General features: G+C 42.4%; 1 protein-coding gene across 1 annotated transcript in view; it reads right to left on the minus strand.

The window, feature by feature from the left end:
- Cog4 (conserved oligomeric Golgi complex subunit 4) overlaps positions 1-12,197 on the minus strand; it is a 204,862-nt gene that overhangs the window by 151,466 nt on the left and 41,199 nt on the right. The window contains exons 3-4 of the mRNA XM_068388278.1: positions 9,594-9,684; positions 7,491-7,577 (exon numbers count right to left, since the gene is read on the minus strand). Of these exons, the coding sequence (XP_068244379.1) occupies positions 7,491-7,577; positions 9,594-9,684 (178 nt within the window). The remainder of the gene's footprint in view (positions 1-7,490; positions 7,578-9,593; positions 9,685-12,197) is intronic.

Consider the following 12,197-nt stretch of genomic DNA (forward strand, 5'->3'; position numbering starts at 1 on the left):
TGTGCCTGATGATGTTCAGACACTGCACCATTTACAATGCTTTGTATCATAAGTGTGTTAGATTTAACCATCTTTACTCGGTACAGACCCAAATACGCTAGCTATAGTTTGAGTTTCCTAGGTTGTAATCATTTCAAATACACACGATCGCCCACAAATACTTTTACCATTGCGGTTTTGAAACAACCATTATACTTTGAGCTGTATTTTTCATTAGCTCTTTTCAGAAACCTTTCAGTGGTGTTCATCACTCTCCTCAACAGATTTAATAGATATACACGGTATTGCTCAGTTGAATAATTTGGCAATTGTTGCGAATTAATGAGTATCGTATATGGTAGCACAGGGTCCTGTCCATACACTAAACAGAAAGGCGTGTCCCTGAGAGAAGCATTATATGCAATGTTCAAACCTAGCTCACCTGTAGGAAGCATGGCGTGCCAATGAAGGGGGGTCATCAGCCACTAAGTAACGCAAAATTCGCACTACTTCCCTATTATGCGATTCCACTAAGCCATGTGCTGAAGGCCTATATGCAGTCACTGAAAAGTGTTCAATTTTCATCAAGTCCGTGACCGATTTCATCACTTTATTTATAAACTCAAGACCATTATCACTTATCAAAATTTTCGGGCATCCAAATCTAGTAATGAAAGAGCACAGCGCCTGGCCTAATGAATTTGCCGATTTATCCAACATTGCTTAACTACGAGTGTACCGAGTAAATGCATCCCCAAATACACATATATGCTTATGTTGTGTTAAACCAGTAGGAAATGGTCCTAATACATCCATAGGCACTCTATAAAATTTAATAGGAATCACAAGCCACTTTCTGGCTTCTGGTACAGCATTTTTATGTTCTTAGAAACAGTTACAAGCATTTATATAATTCTCTATAGATTTTTTCATTCCTAACCAAAAGAAGGATTCACGTGCTCTCCTTAATGTTCTATAAATCCCTAAATGCCCTGCATACGGACTTGCATGTACAATGTGGATGGCTCGATTAATTAAAGAGGGAGGAAGAACTACCCGTGCACAAAATTCCCCTCCCCTCTTCTCGTAAGCACAATATAAGATATCATTTTCTATAAAAAATTCTCACAAGGCACATTCAGAAATGACGGATAACTTTCTGATTCCCTATTAATCACTGCTTGCACTCTTTCCTCTTTTTTCTGCCCCTTTCGGACTTCTTTTATGTCCCAACCTCCTAAGTCAATCAAACCTGCATCATCAAGGCATTCATTCTGGACACCCCTGGTCATATCCTTGGCCACCCACATATATTCACCTTCGCCGCTCATCTCTCTCTCTCTCTCTCTCTCTCTCTCTCTCTCTCTCTCTCTCTCTCTCTCTCTATCTCACCCCGTCTTCTGACTGCTCATCGAGAGAATTCTCATCCCGTTCTCTATTTTCTCTATTTTGATGGGGGTCTTCAATATTTTGGTTACGTTCTTCATTCTCTTTTGTGCCCTAGTTGTTACTCCTATTACTGCACCTTAAAAGAGAGCATCAGCTACCTTGTTAGCTTTACCTTCTATGTGGTGAAAACCCTTTATATTAAACTCTAACAATCTCTCAATTCATCTCGCTTGTCGAGAGGTCAAATCATTTTTATAATACAAATCACGTAAGGGGCGATGATCACTTTGCAACTCAATCGACTGACCTAATAAAAAGAATCGAAGCCTCTCTAAAACCCAAAGAATAGCCAAAGCCTCTCGATCGAATGTACGAAAATTCTTGATGCTAGGTGAAAAATCATCACAGAATGGGATACCTTCTTGGTAGCAACTCAGCTGCAGTATTCTTGGCCAGTAAATCTGCTTTCTCATTTCGAGTTACACCCAGCAAAATCGAACAGTAACACCTCTTGGCACAACAATAAAAAGCCACTCTAAAAACTTTGAAACTAAAGGGTTACTGGAATTAAAACCTAAATGTTGTAGGACACTTCTTGCATCACTAAAGATGTTAAAATTGCCCTCCTTTTTCAACACTATTTTTTCAATAGCAGTTAGTATGCCATATAGTTCAGCAGTAAATGTGACAAATTTAGGAGTAAATTTGTATTTTCCCTAACATACAAACCTGTAGCTCTTTAATATAGCATTGTTATTTTGGGGGAGCTGAAGACTAGTCAAAAGAGAAAGTTAAACAGGTTTAACTACCCACCGCTAGTTAGCGGGGGTAAGTTTACCCACCACTCCCACCAGCACTGGTGACTAACCGTCATATTTTATTTAATTCACACAGGACTTATGGGGTTGGTACTGGCGGGCCAGTGTGATTAAAGAGCTACAGGTTTGTATGCTAGGGAAAATACAATTTACTCCCAAATTTGTCATTTGTCCTGAAGCAAGATATAAACCTTCCACTCTTTAATATAGCAGATTCACCTTTAGGTGGGTGGAGGTCCTGTCCAACTGTCTGGAGACTGTCCCGGGATGGCCTCTAGTTCTGTATAATTCTTGAGGGATCCTCACACCACTTTATCCTCTTTGGATGATGGCCTGAGAAATCAAATGCTGGACGGAAAAAAAAAATTATTAGTAAATGATATTTGAAAAGTTAAGATAAATCATTTCAAAATCATTTACCAACCACATCCCCTCTGTTAGAAGGTTGGGATCGTAACCCCCTACTGGGTAGGTGGGCAACCAACAGAGCAACACTCACCCACAGAAAATCAAGGTCAGCTGTGCAGAGTCCCTTGGATGCTGAGCCCCAAGAGAGGGAAGGAAGTAGCCAGTCACTCTCACATTCATCCTAGACTTCCCCTACGGGTAACCTACGCCCTCGATCTTCCGCTACTTGTTACCTAAGGGAGCTGAGATGTTAGATCACGTTGTGAGCTGCCACCATAGGACCAATTAAGAAAGTGTTTAGGCTCCTGTGGCTTACGTCCTGCAGATAGTGGGCAGTGAACGTAGTTTGGCGTTTCCACCTGCCTGCAAGCAGTACCTGCTGCACTGAAAGGTTTTTCTTAAATGCCAGAGAGTTGCTGACCCCTCTGACATCATGTGTTCGGGGGAGTCTATTTGGTTGAGTGACACCCTGAACCATAGCACTTTCAATCACCCGCCTGATCTATGAGGGGATAGATTTCTTTGTGACTCTCCTCTTGGTTCTACTCGTGCTCACTAAGAGCCTATTGATCTGAGGTTTGGCTCTTCTCATTCTCTTAAGATACGTCAGCGCACTTATGGGGCATAGTAACAGCTGATTAGGATTGTCTGTTACTGACCAAAGAATCAATCTAGAAGGAGCCGAATCTAGGATCAGCTACCGCTGGATTTTGAATCTTAGTTACAAACTCCGGAACGAAACTGAGTGACCTGCCCCCATCCCCTTGAATGGGCGATGTCGTAGGAAAGGCCGTGAAGCTCACTGACTCTACTTGCAGAGGCCAGGGCTAACAGGAAAACCATCTTAAGAGTCAAGTCCTTGTCAGAGACTTTTCTCAGGAGTTCGTAAGGAGCTCCTTTCAGGGAACGTAGGACTTTGACAACGTTTCACGGGGGTGGCCTGACTTCCAACTGAGGGCAAGATCGCTCAAAGTTTCGAAGTAGGAGGGACAATTCCTTCAAGGAGGAAATGTTCACTCCATTCAGTTCAAAGACCAGGCTTAAGGCTAAGCGAAAGCCTTTCACCGCTGCAACCGAATAGAGTTTTCCCTCCCCGAGATACCGTAAAAACTCTGCTATGGTTAGGATAAAGGCACTGAGAGGATGGATATCTCTCCCACGACACCAACCACAAAAGACTCGCCACTTTGACTGGTACACTGCAGTCGATGAGTCCTGGAGGTAACCCGACATGTGTCTAGCAACTGGCTTTGAAAAGCCTCTCCTTTCGAAGAGTTGCTGGATAACCTACAGGCGTGAAGATGCAGCGATCACTGCTCGGTGGAAAATCTTCACGTATGGCTGTCTGAGTAGATCGAGAAGTGGGGGCAGTTCCCTCGGTGTCTCAGTGAGCAGATGTAGAAACCACCCTGTATGCTGCCATAGTGGTTATATTAGGGTCATCATCAGGTATTGAGATGCCCTCATCTTGTTCAGTTGCCTCCTTACTAGGCAGAAGGGGGTGATTGCATAGACGTCCATGTTGTCCCACGGATGTTGAAAGGCGTCCTGCCAGAATACCTGTGGGTCTGATACTGGAGAGCAGTACACCGGAAGTTTTCTGTTGAGAGACGTCGCGAACAGGTCTATCATCGGTAAACCTCACAAAGTCAAGACTATGTTAGCTATCTGTTGATTTAAAAACCATTTGGTACCAACTATCTGAGTCATCCTGTTCAGATTGTATGCCAGCACGTTCTTTTTGCCACGGATGAAACGGGCTGTTAAGGTTACTGAGTTGTCTTCCGTCCATCTAAGGATTTCTACAACTAGTTGGCAGAAGAGCTCTTTAAAGGTACCTACTTGTTTGTTTATGTGAGCTACCACCATAGTGGTGTCCTGAAAGGAGCTGATGGAAATGCTTGAGAGCCAGAAAAGGGGCTTTCATTTCAAGGAGGTTGATGTGGCACTGCCTTTCGGATTTGGACCAAAGCCCGGATGCCGTCAGGTGTAACAGATGAGCCCCTCACCCTTCTTTTGATGGATCCGTAAAGAGCATCAAATCCGGGGGAGGAAAGAGGAGGTCTATTCCCTTGAGCAGGTTGGTGTCTAACATCCACCAGCTCGGGTCCCTCTTTTGCTCAATTCCCACCGGCACTAGAGTGTCCGGTGGGTCTGTGTGCTGAGACCAAAAGGTCTTCAGTTGCCACTGAAGTGACCAAATGCGGCCGTGACCTCAGTCACTGCCGCCCTCTGCTAGTTTGGATCCATGATCTTAGGATCCTTAGTCTTAAAGTAATCCTCATACCTTGAGACTCACTGGGAGACAGGAGGCGGAGGCGGTAGTGACGCCCTAGCTAGACTATATCGCCTTAGGTCAGAAATTTCACTAGAGCCCTTAGGAGAATCCAGGGGAATAACATGAACCTTCGCCGCTGCAGCTGGAGGATCATTGGAAATTCCCATCGCTTGTTTAAGCGCTTTCCCAAGGTCTTGAAACCAAGGTCCATCCTTGGCTAACAAGTTACCTGATGGTTCAGTCTCCCAGTGTTTGGATGGTTCCAATCACACCGGCTGAGGTGGGGAGGAAGGGTGGGGAGAACACCTCAAGAACAACCGCAAGGTGAAAGACCGCGAGGTGAACAATCTTGACTATGTGGTTGGGTGTGCGACACCACTCATGACCAGGATCTGCGTCTCTCTGAACTAGAGCACTTTGGAGAATGACTCGCACAATTTTGAGAATGACTCCTGCTCGTCCTTTCTTCCAAAGGAGATCGATGAGCAGCCTTCTTTTGCCCTATGAGCACAGATGTACGCTTGCCAGAGGGCAAGGAAGACTGGGCTATTGTTATACATTGCTGTACGATGGAGCACAGGCAGAGCAGCAGGTTCTCCCTAATAAGAGATCAAAAGCTTAGGAGAAAATTTCTAAAAACTTGGCCTCACAAAACGACGAGCGCTTTGCTGTGTCCTACGAACATGATAGCAAGGGGCGGGAGCCGCAAGCAGCCGGCTAACCTCATAGTCATCTAGCTCCAAAAAGCTAAGCTTCGAAGAGCTAGAGCAAGGTATTGAAGAATCTAATACCCACTAGTGGTAACCCCGGGGAGGAGACCCCTCAGGTGAAGGGCTTCTTTCCCGCAAACAGGAAGGTCGTCCGGCACTTGGTGCTGGAGAAGGGAGCCCCTCCCGCAAGCGGGGAGGCTGCCCAACTGTAGCTGGAGACAGGAGCCATCCCGCAAGCAGGGAGGCTGCCTGACTATAGCTGGAGACGGCAAGCGGGGAGGCTGCCCGACTGTAGCTGGAAACGGGAGCCCCTCCCGCAAGTGGGGGCTGCCCAATTATAGCTGGAGACGGGAGCCTCTCCTGCAAGCGGGGATGTCATCTGGCAAAGGTGGCCCTCCCCCGAACGGGAAGGTTGCCCAATACCTGGAGGCGGACCTCCAGGCAGCATGCTCTGCTTCCCTTCGATGTGCTGGGCAAGTCCAGACAGAAGGTCGGTATCATATGTTGTCAATGGAAAACTCTATAGCCAAAGCTAGTTACTGGGTTCACCGCGAAGGGATCCCGAGGGGTACACGTCCGCATCTACTCACATTTGTCCGCTGAAGCAGAACAAGCAGACGTTGAGGTTGGAACGGTCAGAAACATGAGACTCTTTTGGTACAAGGCTGGCAAAATCTTGAGTGGGAAGATCAAAATTGACCCCTGGAGAGGCAGTTAGGCTCTCCTGCTGTATCCTGAACTGAAGGACCTCAAGCAGACATTTCTTGTATGGGAAAACCCGCAAGCTCCGAGGAAGGCCAGAGCTGGCGCACTATATTAGTTGAAGTTGGCGCTGCTTCTCTAGGAGAAGCAACGGAGACTTCAAGACTGTAAGGTTGTCCGGAGATCAAAGGGTTGCCACTCATACTCGATTGATCTCCAGGGGAGACCAATTGAGCAGAGTCAGACTGGGGGGCAGGAACCAATGGATTCAAATGGCGAGGTTTCTTTACCTTTTGAGAATGAACTTAAAAGGCAAGAATCCCTCTTTGCTTTCTTTTTCTGTTGCCTACCGCACTGCTGCCGTTGGGAGGACAACCACTCCTAACACACATCACAGGGAGACGTCTGCATACAGGAGTGATCCTTGCACACAGGACAAAGACCCTGAGGATCGGTCTCTAAGGCTGATATGATGGTGCTGTACAGCGTCCTTCGATGCCAGGATATACCGGTATAGTCAATCCCCAAGGACACACAATGAAAAGAAAGAAAGTTTTTAAGTTTTTAGGGCAGTTGCTTTATTTGTAAACCGAGATAAGGTTTTGCGGGAGAGCAACAGTGTGTCTGTTCTCTACCAAGAACAAAATAAAAAGTGATGTACCGTTACTAGTGCAGGAGTGAGCGGGTTGGCCGATCTAACATCTCCTAACTAGCATTTGGTAGTTACACTTAGCTTGAAAGTCTTACGGCGAGTTTCAACTGCGTCGAAATATATATCTGCTGTAAAGACCAGAACGGTTTATATTGTATATAGTGCCAGAACAAACTCTCCTTTTTTAGCAAATAGACATATCTAACATTATACAAATACCACAAGGTCTAGAATTTCTTGATAATGAAAACATACTTTATAAAAAAGATCTACATACTTAGTAACCACTGCCAGCAGTTATATTGAAACTTTAGGCTTGATTTATCTGCCAAAAAGTGATTACCTGTCAAATGACAACATATTTCTATCATACATTCTAGCTTTACAAATTTATCTTATTCTGTTTTCATTTTGAAATTAAAATTCTTTATGATACCATGGAATAGTGTATCTTATATACTGTATAGCCGTAATACACTACTGGTCAAATCATAGCACAGGCCACTCAATTAAACAATAATGTAATAGATAAAAAAATGGATGCTTGAAAATACCTTTGCTTGCAGAATCTGTGGTATGTAAAAGTAGAGTTTCATCCATAGCTAGGAAGCGATGAATATGAGCTGCAGCTGTTTCATAGTCTGAAATACAATATATTATGAAAAAACTTGATTAACCTCAATGACCCTTGCTACAATAATACAATAAAAAAATTCCTGCGTAAAAGTAGAATTTACACTTCAGCTGTGTCATTACTAGGAAGAGTCTTATGAATCCTTTGGGCAAGTCCTACAGGCTAACTATGTGACCAGGTTGTCTTGTTTAACTATATTATGCAATGATAAGGAAAATACTGTAATCATCTTTGAAAATTTCTGTCAGCTCATCCCTTCATGGGATTAAATGTGAAATGATTCTTTTCATTTTTTTGTGAACACTTTCCATCTGATTTCCCATATATTGTTATTGAAATTACATTTTGAGGGACATACTGTAGTTTTGCTTGCCCCATATTCATCATAAATTTTCTGTTGCGTATGCCATGTATTCCCCATATTGTTTTTGTTAGGCAAGGATACATTTAGGTTGTTCGTTTACTTTTACAATTGCAGGAAAAACAGAAGACTTGTGAGTGAAATATTTAGTAATTTTCACAAACCACGGCATGTCAAATACTGTGGTTCAGTGAATACTGGATTAAAAAGTAGTATTAGGATGTTTATTTTTGCATGTGGTGGGTAACATCACACTCTTGTATCATAAAATTATTGCTGCTAACTGGACAGTAACTCGTTGCTATAAATCAGGTTTTCTCTAAGGAAATTGCATAGCTGTCAACTTTAGAATCTTCTTAATGATATTCGAGAACTTGGGGCATACTGCTATAGTCTGTCCAAGGAAGGTGATCTGTTCAGCACTGGTCCTATGAATTCAAGCCTTCAGTCTCATTAGTGGCTGTTTTATCTCGAGGATTTAGCTCCATGCAGTTTTGTAAATATGTTGGGAGAAGTTGTTTAAGTGACATTTTATCTTATTTTTCTTTTACCTTCGCCAATGAAGCTGGAAGGAGGTTATGTTTTCGCCCCTGTATGTGTGTTTGTGTTTATTTGTGAACGGCATCCTGGCCACAATTTTAATCATAGAGTAATGAAACTTGCAGGGATTAACTGATATGTAGAAAGCTGGAAATTATTAAATTTTGGAAGGTCAAGGTCACGGTCAAGCAAAATGTCCAATTCCTGTAACCAGCCATAAGTCTGGACATTGTTGTCACAGAGACTTGAAACTTGGTTCATATTTGAGTATATGAAAATCTTTGCCAATTAATACATGTTATGGTTAAAGGTAAAAAAAAAATAAGCTGCTGGGGCAGAGGCCTGTGCTCTACTGAGTGCACCTCTAGTTCCTATGTGCAACGCTTCGATGATTTTGAGTTGATGGTTTTCTGGGATGCTGTCCAGAATTTAACAGATCTATGTTAAGCTCTCTCAGGCTTGGAGGGAAGTAGTAACTATCAAAGATATGATAGCTCAAACAATCTTTATGTAAATTGTACTAGATGTTTTTCTACCCAAAATATATGATGACCAGTATTACTTTTTCTAAATAATTCCCCTGTAAAACAAAGGTGCATCTCATTATTTCCTAGATTGACAATATAGTGGCACTTTAATTGAGGACAAGAATGTTTATATTTTATTTTCAAGGTAATGGCTGTCTCTGTATTAACTTTATACAATGGGGAATATGGAAAGCAAGAGAAAATGAAGAACACTGCTAAATACAGTAGAATCATATGCTTAACCAGTCAAACAGGGAATGACATTCTGATGTAATGGGAGGACAGGCAATTCTTGCAGTGTAGAATGTCATGTAAGTGCATACCTCAGTGCAGTAAATATCTGCTGAAAAACCAAAATTGACTGACTGCACAATAACAAATATAAAGTAAAAAAGATACTGAATAGAATTACATAAAACATTAAACAGCATAAAATTACTAAAAACTGTATGAATACATTCATATTACTAAATAATACTGTATAAGAGTTGAAGCCATTACAATTTCCCAAAAAAATTACATGAAAGGACAACAAACTGCTCTTAATTTTCACCAGGATAAACATCTGCCAATGAACATAAAAAAAATAACTCACCTTCCTGTGCAAGAGCTGTAGCTACACCACCACTGCATCCTTCTAGATCGAGTAAGTCCCCAACCCTTTTCTGGGTATCTACAACTCTGCTCTGCATAATACCAAAAATATAATATGACAAATTTGAAAGTAATTTGTATTTTTCATATTTTTCCTGATAGTACAAACCTGTAGCTATTTATTGGCGATTATCTTTTGGCAAATCTGGAAACTAGCCATTAAGACTTTAAGCAAGGTGGTATCTACTCAAACCAATAGTTAGCGGGAGCAGTGAGGGGTAGTGGGGATTGCCAGGTACCCCTCTCACTCAAACACTAATGAATCTGAGCCACTTCTGATTGCAGCCAAGACTTAATATGGGTGACATGGGATGGCAGGACAATTTGTATAAATACCTACAGGTTTGTATTGTTAGGAAAAATACAAATTTTTTTTTAATTTGTCATTTGTTCTGACACTTTACAAACCTTACGCTATTTACTAGGAATTACTCACACGTTAGGAGGGTGGAAGCCCAACCACTGGCATGGTCATTGACCCGGGGGTTTCACATGCAGGCTTGGCCTGTAACTAAGAAAAAACCCTGACACCTCGCTGAAAACTTTGTGCAATGCACATATAGCAGCCTGAGCTACCCATAGATATCATACAATAAATACCGTGAGACCCATGTCGGCCAATGGTAGCGCATACGTGAAGACCACAGCCATCTTACCCGGTACAGATGAGCGGTGGCTAGCATGGTATTCAATGTAAATAAATGTCATGCACACTGTTTATTGTAAAATATGTGCAGACCACTTTGAGATTTACCTAGCTTCTATGTTATACTGAATAAATATACATCTAAACATTATCATTTATGGATGCATATATACATTCATATATATATATACTGTATATATATATATATATATATATATATATATATATATATATATATAAACATGTATACTACCTTAATATGTGTGTGTGTGTGTGTGTGTGTGTGTATATATATATATATATATATATATATATATATATATATATATATATATATATATATATATATATATATATATATATATATATATATATATATATATATATATGTGAGTGTGTGTGTGTGGGGGGGATACCTTAATGTGGTGAAATGGTTTGTGTATCGCCATGATCAGGGCCACCCATACAAGGTTGGTTTGCTGTGAGTGATCAGATAAAAGTCTCCCACCATCATCAATCTGCAGTGGCCAACATGGTGGTCATAATGGCCAAACTCTAAACATGACGAAGGACATGCCTGATGCCTTTGTCCTTCAGTGGAATATATATTTTATTATATGTATGTATGTATGTATGAGCTAAGCACAGTCAGGTTGTTACTTTGTGGAATAAGTGAATGTCAACAGATATCTTCTTTGTTAAGGAAAGACGGTTATAATGTGGCGTGGGATGCCACTTTGAGAATGTCGTTATCGGCTTGGCTTGTAGGCACTCGAAAATGTTCGTTAAAAGTTAGCGTCACCAAAATCTCTCTCTATTGGTTCTTCTAAGACTTTCGGGTCAGCACAACCAATCATCGATCAGGCCATAGAAAGGCCAAGCTGGGCGTTTGAACTGCCCATAGTTTTTTAGGAGTTAGAGTTGGGAGGCTTGAGTGTGTAGACCTAGTTCGTCCAGGTCACGGGTGCCAGAATGAGTGCCAACCAGTACCATTTCTCTGAGGACTTTTTATTAGTAAAGTAACGTAATGATAATTAAGGGCCGCCCTTGTAGCTTAAATAGAATATAGCAGCTGTGGAAAATTAACAATTCGAATCTCATTTGTGCATGTCCCTCTCTCATAATTAAGTGTGTTACCATAGAACGAAATTCCTCTATCTTTGTTTCCCCAAGACGTGAAGTTGAACCCCCCCTTAATACGACCTAAATCGGGTCATATTAAATGGTGTCAGGTGGTGTGGGGTGATTAACAAATTAGCGTCTGTGCTAAGTGATTTTAGCCGACGTGAGATTTTTGAAAAAGTGGAAACAAAAGAGACTAGTGACAATGGTTAACACGAGAAGTTCGACGTCGAGTGGCAGTGACGGAGAGAGAGAGGGGTGAAAAGACTGTGTAGCTCGTGTATGCCCGGTACTCGGTGAACGTTTCTCAACGCACATGATAGCAGATACACAACCTTCAAGGCAGCCCGACACCCAAACGACATCGACAACCTTCCCAGGATGGGGTGTTTTTAGAAGATAACCTCAAAGAGGTAGAGGCATGAGAGGTAGTATGTGGCGACTGGCGGTTGTTGGAACTGTGGGGTGGTACTAACAGATGGCCACCTACGGGCTCTATGCCCCTACGATGAACAGCGGTAGTGTTATGGATGTCAGGCCACAAACCACCATCTGAAAGCTGTTTAAAAAGAAGACAGCGTCGGCAGAAGAAATCATGTTTCCCCTGTACCAACGAGAGGGAGGGGAAGACGACGCAGGAAGGGGAAGCCAACGCGGGAAGGAGACCAACGGTCCCTCGGGCCGTCCGTCAGACCGCAAGGACTGGGGACGGGAGTGCCAAGGAGTGAGCCTGCCATCGTTGCCCCAGAGTGTGGGGGAGGGGAGCTAGATGCTCCC

The sequence above is a fragment of the Palaemon carinicauda genome, chromosome 15, assembly GCF_036898095.1.
Source record: "Palaemon carinicauda isolate YSFRI2023 chromosome 15, ASM3689809v2, whole genome shotgun sequence".
In the NCBI taxonomy this organism is placed as follows: domain Eukaryota; kingdom Metazoa; phylum Arthropoda; class Malacostraca; order Decapoda; family Palaemonidae; genus Palaemon; species Palaemon carinicauda.